General features: G+C 43.9%; 1 protein-coding gene across 6 annotated transcripts in view; it reads left to right on the top strand.

Moving 5' to 3' along the window:
• The first annotated feature begins 84 nt into the window (after nucleotides 1-84).
• DIP2B (disco interacting protein 2 homolog B) overlaps nucleotides 85-7,834 on the top strand; it is a 70,839-nt gene continuing 63,089 nt past the window's right edge. For 5 of the 6 annotated variants that reach the window (XR_012670441.1, XM_075133657.1, XM_075133658.1 and 2 more), the window contains exon 1: nucleotides 2,386-2,601. Coding sequence is in view for 5 of the 6 variants with exons in the window: in XM_075133658.1 (XP_074989759.1) it covers nucleotides 2,494-2,601 (108 nt within the window). In the remaining variant the exon portion in view is untranslated. Of the gene's footprint in view, nucleotides 311-2,385; nucleotides 2,602-7,834 lie in introns of those variants that run through there. The other variant, XM_075133656.1, reaches the window with a different exon arrangement.

The following is a 7,834-nucleotide window of genomic DNA, read 5'->3' as shown; positions in this document are numbered from 1 at the left end:
GCGCTGCGGCGCGGGGCCGGGCCGCGGGGGGGCGCGCGGCGGCGGCGAGGCGCGGCGCGGCAGGCGCACCGCCCCGTCACGTGACGGCGGCGCTGGGGCTCAGCATGGCGGAGGTGGCGGCCGCTCCCGCTGCGCCCGCGATCCGGAGCCCCCGGCGCTGAGCCGGAGCCGTGCCGAGCCGGCGGCCGGACCTGCCTTCCCCCCTCCTTCCCTCCGCCCGCCATGGCCGAGCCGGCGGCCGCGGGCGTCTCCTCGCTGCCCCGCGAGGTCCGCGAGCAGCTGGCCGAGCTGGAGCTGGAGCTCTCCGAAGGTGAGGAGCGCCGGGCCGCGCCGGGATCCCGCCTGCCCTGCCCTGCCCTGCCCTCGGGGCGCCGGACCGGCCGCCACGGCCTCCCGCGGCCCGGGCGGGGGGAGCCTCCGTGTGAGGGGGCCGGGGTGGGGGGGAGCAGGAGTGAGGCTTGATGAGGGTTTGTGGGAGAGGGGGCCCGGGGCGAGGTCGGGGTGTGTGAGGGGGCTGTGAGGGAGGCTCCGTGTGAGGGGGCCGGGAGCGTGTGTGTGTGTGAGGGGCTCCAAGAGAGGCTCCGTGTGAGGAGACCGGGAATGGGGGGAGGGTGAGGGGGGCCGTGTGTGGCGGGGGCCGGCGGTGTGGGGGAAGGAAGGGCCCTGCCTGCGGGTGGGGCTGTGTCTGGGGGGGAAAACGAGTGCTGGGCACTTTGTGTGTGCGGGGGGGGGGGCCCTTTGCTCGTCGGAGGTGATCCCCCTGGGGAGGGATTTCCTTCTTGTGGCCTCTTTTCTGTAGTTTCTGAGCTAAGGACGTGTAGTGGGAGGGAGAGACTCTGGGGACAGCTAGTGGTCGTGGGGTGGGGGAGATGGAGGGACTTTGGATACATAACGAAGACATACCCGGTGTTCTTTCCACTTTCTGAGTAAGTTCTTTTGCGTAGCCATAATCGGGACAGAGCATGCGCTTTTTTTTTTTTTTTTTTTGTTTCCTTTTTTTGCATGGGTATGTCTTTGTTTCCTAGTGCTGAAAACGCTGTTCTCAATATAGCTTTGTTGTAAAGTTCCCTTGTGAAGCCGGAGGGCGAGGGATGAATCTGAGGTAGAGGGTGAAGGTTGCAGAGCAGGTAGCTCTGTTTTGCATATCTTTAAATTTCCTCCCTCCATCAGGGTACGGAACTTGATGCCATAATCAGTGGCTTCTCGGGAGGACTTACTGCATGGTTGCAATAATCTCTCTCTTAGTATTAAAACTTATGGAAAATCAAGTTGCAGTAACATCTGTCTTTACTCTGTCACTTTGTCCAAGAACGTGCAGTGTATAGAGGAGACTTATTTACTATTTTGAAGATTAGGAATTCATTCACTGAGTTGGGTGCTGCCAGCCCCCACTGCCCACATTGGTACACGGTGCTCGATATTTTGCCAGATAGAAAGCACTACTATGGCCTTTCTTGAGTAGTGCTTTCTTAACGCAACTTGTTTGTCGTTAAACTTTCAATGTTAGCTCTTTTGGGGTTTTTTGTCGAATATTTTTCAGATATACTTTCTGTAAACATTTAACTAAAGTGATAATGCTATCTGGTGTTTGGTTTTGGGTACTCCATGATAACAAAGAATTGAAGAACATTCTCTCATCTTGCTCAAAATGTAATATGTTTTGTTTTTTTTTTTTTTTTTTAAGAATAGCTACATGTTATAAGTATTTGCTTGTATTTTCTGAAACTTATTGCTTGTGATACTGGAAGCCCATTACAATTTGACCCTGTAATGCAAACTTTGGCTGGCTGTGACATCACGCTAATCTTTAACAAACTTCTCTAATAGCTTAAACTTCAGTGTTACAGAGTGAAGTTTTCTGCATTATGTAAGTAATTCTCTGAATATTAGATCCACTGCCCCTTTGTGGATTTAATACTCAGATTTCTTAATATGCATATTATGGGTTTGTTTGTGCAAATCACTTTTTCTATCAAAAAACCGTAAGTACAAAGAATCTTGTGTGACACTGTCCCCAAGCTCTTGGAAACATATTTCATGGTATCTTGTTGCTGAGATAACTGAGGTCTGACCTGTAAAGGAGCCGAGTGAGTCAGTGAGGTAATGTCATTGTATAGTTCTTGAAAAATACGCCCTAGTTTGACGCTTAAGCATAAAGATTTTAAGGCGTAAGTGTTAAAGCATTGTTCAACTGAGTATAACTATGGACTCCTTGTAGTAAACGATATTGAATAAAGCAATTTATTAAAAATGGCAGTAATGCTTCATGTGTAACTGAGTAGTTGTTGCTCAGATAAGAATACTCGATTCTTTTTTCCCCACCCCCTTGTTGCAGCTTTGTTTGTCTGTAGGCTTGACTGTTTACTATGTGAATGTTTCTGTCAGCTTTTCTGGGGAAGAACACCTCGCTTTTGGAACGGGAGAGGCACTGCACCTGCAGGTAGCCTGGAGTCCCTGACAGCAGGAACTGGGAGATTGCTCTGTCCTTGATGGATGATCTTATGGTGGGGAGTACCTGAGCACTCTTTGGAAGATGGCTTCAGATGCAGGAGACTGCAGGCTGGGAGCATAAACAACAAACACTGTGTGCCGAGCCTCGCGGTGAGCTTTATGCAGGGCTGCGTTACCACTAACCACCACAGAGTAGAGAATTTATAACAATATGGGGGGAATAGGGTATTAAAATCTTATCTGGCGTTATGCTTGTGAAAGATGCTGTGTCAGCAAGTAGGATGCAAAGTGGAGCAGGATTAGTTTAATGTATGCTTAAAATAGAAATCATAGTTTGCAATGATGAGCCATGAGACTTTCTTCAGAAACAATCTGTGCGGACAGAGCAGCAGGACTAATTATACCTCTGCCATCCCTGGATTATTCCTTGTTGAGCCTTGTGGTCAGCGTGGAAGTAACAGTAGTCCTATTCCTGAGTACACTTAAAATGTCTAAGCAAAATAGTGGCGTGTGCTTCAGGAAACAGTAATTGTTTATTAATCAACAGGCATTGCATTTCTTTATTTTTTTTTTAGTCTTTTATTGTGTGTCTTTATTTGGTCTCAGTGATTGATTTGAGTGTAACTCATTTATTTCTAAGTGTGGATAAGAATTCAGTTGTCTTCTATCAATGTGAACATTATACCCAAATCTTAAACATCACACTTTACGGGGACATCTCATTCCCTTACAGAAGGGATCAGTGTCATTGCCTCTAAGTAAAAATGTTAAAATAACAATAACTGTATGTAAGCAGTGAATTGGGTCATGGAACTGCGTGAAACCTGGAACCTGCTCACTACTCATGTTTTCCTTCTTTTCTCACTTTTGGGGTTTTTTTTCTTTCTAGTGCTTTTCTTCATCTGTCAGTAACACCCACATTATGCATCACTAATGATGGGAAGGACTGTCTTTGTATTTGCATCTGCTTCTTTTTCATGAGTAAAAGTGCCAGGGATATTAACTTTAAAGAAGACTTTTACCCCCATTTTTATGTTCCTGTAAGTACGGGAGCTCAGTTTTACGCCTTTGGGGTTGAGCTGCAGCTGTGTGTGAAGGTGCCTTTGTATCCACTGTATGATGCTGTTTCTTAAAATGTTTGCAGTGTGTGCTGGTGAGTTCACAGAACAAAGTAAATGTCTGAATTTGTCCCATATTCAGCTGAAAATGTTAGTATCAAAGCACTTCAGCACTCAGCTGGGGGATGTCTAGGTGCTCTTATACTTTGGGTGCAATTTTCAAGCAGCTCCTCTCACATTAACCTCATCACAGCTATGTTAATAGAACTGAGAAACTCTGGAATAGCCAGATTCAAAGGTTCTAATTAAGCACGTTCAGTGGATTTGTTTTATACAGTGCACGTTATGAGCCTATTGTACTGCTTGTGTGGTAAGGTTTGTTCTCTTGGTGCGACGTAGGGAGCTTTTGCTTTGAAAGTAGGACAGCTGCCTCCCAGGCCGCACTGTATGGGCCAGCTTGTCTCTGAGAGGGTTAAGCGCCCTCATAAAGAGCTTATTTGGCTGGTGGTTTTTGTTTGACTATGGTTTCTGTCTTTTCTGATGTTTTTAACTAGTAGAGGGATGTTAGTGGAGTGAACTTCAGCTTGTGATGTCTATGAAAGTATGAGGTAAGGGGTGGGGGGAACTCCACCTAGCAATAACGAGGAATTCCCCTGTTAGCAGTTCAGGCCTTGGACATAATTTCAGTCGCTTCTAGGTTATGTGACAGGGTTATATCATTGCTCTTGCCTCGTGTACAGAAGGAGCTGGTTTCTGTTTACTTTTCTAGTTAAACATACATTTGGCTGTCTGGTTTGTGATTTTGTGTGGGTGTTTCTGTGAATGGCTTCATGCACCTGTGTTTGTTCCTTTTAAAGCTGATTGTGTCTTACTGAAGAATTGAGGCTCTGTCTGCAGAGGAAAGCTTTGTATTAGGATTTTCAGAAGCTGAAGAAATAGCAAGGATGGTGGCATGTGTGGAAAAAGTAGTATCAGCAAAACAGTTGAAACCCAGGACTGAAGGCCAGCCAAATAGGATAGAACCTTACTGGAAGAAAACATGTTGACTCAAGCAAGTGGGTAGAGTCTTTATTTTGTTTGGCTTGAAAATTTCATATGGAATCATGGTATTTTTCTGCTCTTTCAAAAATTGTGCGTTTCGGTTTTCATTCTTTTGATTGCCAGGCGCCTGTCAGAGTAGGTGAGGATGTTTTTATAGATTAAGTATCTGAAGCACAGAATTTAAATAGATTAGAGAAGAGTCAAAGAAAGTAATTGTCCGAGTAAGGACTGGCTATGTGGATTTTGCTGAGTGAGCAGAAAGGTTTCACTTCAGTTTCTTCCCTGCCATTCAGAGGGGAATTGTAGCTATAGCACAGAAAAGGTTGAAGAGCTTATGAGCACAAGCAAGTCAGATCTGATCGTCTTGTAGCTAGCAGGACTTACAGGTGGTTTTTGTGCATTTATGCAGCATCTCACCACAAGTCTTGCATTAGGCAAAACTAGTAATGGGAAAGCTTTTATGCTGCTTCCTTAATTTACCTGCAGGACTGACAGCTGATGGGTACCAAATCTGCTGAGAAATCTGGGTATGGCTTTGACACAGTCTTTCTGTATGCAGCCAACAAAGGTACAGTTCTGAGGCAGCGCTTTGAGATGCATAAAAAACCTTTTGGAGCATGTCATAGGGAGCTGTTTACGCAAATTCAGAGATGGTCATTCCCGCCTTGTTTGGCTTTACAAAGATTCTGATAAGAGCCTTCACTTCAGATGATACTGTATTTTCTTACAACCCAGGAAAAAGTGATGTAAGCATGGTAGTGCATGGGTTCCTTGCAATTTCTGTGTCTCACAGGAAAAGGAAATACAGCTCAAGTCATGATCAAGAGGAGCAGAGTAACAAATCTGTCACCAGTGCATCAAACAGAAGGTCCATAGGGTGATCACAGATTTCTACTATGCAGATGGTCAAAGCAGAATGATTTAAATGATTAATGGCTTGGAGAAAGTGAGTTAAACGCAAATACTGAAAGAAGTATTTTGGCCACTGTGAGTGGGAGTAGATTTTACTGTTGGTACATGGTTGAAGCATGTAAACATGGAGAAGAAAAGGAAGGGGTTTGGAGTGTCCAGGCTGGTATAATAAAGAATAACCAGGAGAGTTAAAAAATGTGCATATTTTTGGGTTGTTCCTTTTATACTTAGGAAATGAGGAGCGAGTTTGGGGCTATTTTTAAAAGCTGCAGCTCTGACCCTTCGCCTTGGGGAGAGGAGGAAATTAGAGGCTTTAAAGAGAGTCCTCCACCTCCTCCCTGCTTGCTTCTCTGAAGTTTTGCTGGAGTTAGAACCAGTTTTCCTCAGCTGGGTGGAGGGGACATCTGGTAGCAATGATTCCTGGTTTGTCTTTTATGATTCTTACTACTTCTAATATGGGTGGTATTTGCAGTTTCAGCTGGATACTTAGGCTGGAAATGTTAATTAGACCTGTTAGCCTGACACATCTGCGCTAAAGCCGCATTTGGTGTTCTTTTTATGGTGTCCTAGATAACTGATCTTCAGTTTTCTATTTTAAATTCTGTAACATGAAATATTAAGTAGTAAATGTGATGGATGGTAGCATAACTGCATGGAGCCGGATTGCTGGTCTCTCAAACATGCATCTAACCAGACTATACTTGGAGCTCCGTAGGAAAGTATGCACGCGGAGGACCCCTCGTGTTTCTAGTTCATTGGTAATGTTGTGGAAAGGGTGATGGGTTCCTTCCTGATTCTCTCTATCTGATTAGTTTTTGTCATGAAGCTTTCTATTCATTGGATTTATCATGTTTATTCAGTGGCAAGTTTCAGAAGCCAAAGAGTGAACTAATGGTGAGAAGTCCCAGAGGCGCAAGCAGAAGCTGAATAGTATCCTGTTTTCGTTTGTTTCAATTACAATGTTCAGATAATTTCTTAAAATGCTTTTCTTTAAACTGTGTGTCTCAAAGTTATAAAAAGCATTTCCTGAATCTCTTAGTGAGTTGCTCAGTTGCTTTTTGGATCTGGAATAATAGAGAGAGGAATTGAAGCATTGCGCTGTTGAGGTTGTTTCAATCCAAAATTTTTCTTAGAGCTTATGAAATCAGGGAAGAGTCATCAGGCCAGGATGTCTCATTCTATTAATTAGAATGGAAGACTCTTAAATTTGCACCATGTGTGAGGAAACAGTGATTTATAGCTAACGGATGCTCTGCAGGCAGCAGCATTCCATCTGCTACATGAATTTTCCCATTACATTTTGATGAAAAGTCTTGATGAAATACACACCTGTATTTCTCATTCTGAATAATGTTTGCCACTGCTGAGTTGTTACTCTCGCCCGGATATTTTTTTCAGTAAAATGCCTATTTCTATCAGCTTGCCTTCTTTTTTCCCCCCAAACTTCAAAGCTGAGTGTTTCTGAAACACTACTTAGGGTACATACAAGCAGCAGAGGTTCTGTTTATACCAAAAATAGCCAATGTAAGAGTAACTTAACTTTCCTTGCTGCTCTTGTGAGCAAACACCTTGTTTTATTTAGTGTAACTTCATCTGATTAAAAGAAAAAGAAAAAAAAATGCTTGCTTAAAGTTTTAGCACTTCTCTGCCAACATAAATTCTTGTTGACTTGAGAATTGCTGATACAAACTAGGTCTTTCTGGACTTTGAATTCCATGGGGATGGGAGCCCACAGACCCTACAGGGCATGCATTAATATATTTTGGGAACCCAGGATGTAAGTTACTGCCTCAGTGATCAGCAACTGAGCCTCTCGGAATTGTTCCTTAGCAGTCAGGCAACCTGCTTTCACCAGCTCCGTGTCCCTAGGGAGCAAAAACAACCAGGAGAATTGTATCCCTGCCTGATAAAATTAGGTCTTCTGTAATCTCTCTCAGAACAGCCGGATGGCTAGCTGCCTTGAAAAACATATGTTTTAATGCAGGAATAATGCATTCCATTTAGGATGGCTATAGCCGTGGGAGCTGGTTGACTTAGTGGATAAAGCACTCCCATTTTGCCTCTGGGATCAGGACTAATGTCAAACATCAGGTCTAAAGTGCAGCGGTGGAAAAGAATTGTTTGGGATGTTTTTCTTGTCTTTCGCTCTTAACAGGGATGTTATTCCTGTACCTTAGTCTTAAAGGAGTTTGAGAGCTAAACCATTCTATTATTGAAAATAAAGCGTAAATTGCGAAGAAGAGGAGTTAGTGCATGTACTTCTAGATTGTAGCTCACTTTGCAGTAAGAAAACTTATTTAGGAATAGCAACGTTGGTGTTTCTCTAATACAAGTTTATAATAAATTTCTTTGAGAGCAGGATAGGTAACTTG

Source organism: Calonectris borealis, chromosome 30 (genome assembly GCF_964195595.1).
Source record: "Calonectris borealis chromosome 30, bCalBor7.hap1.2, whole genome shotgun sequence".
In the NCBI taxonomy this organism is placed as follows: Eukaryota; Metazoa; Chordata; class Aves; order Procellariiformes; family Procellariidae; genus Calonectris; species Calonectris borealis.
Note: the sequence above shows the minus strand (reverse complement) of the source record. Positions and strands in the feature narration are given on the sequence as shown.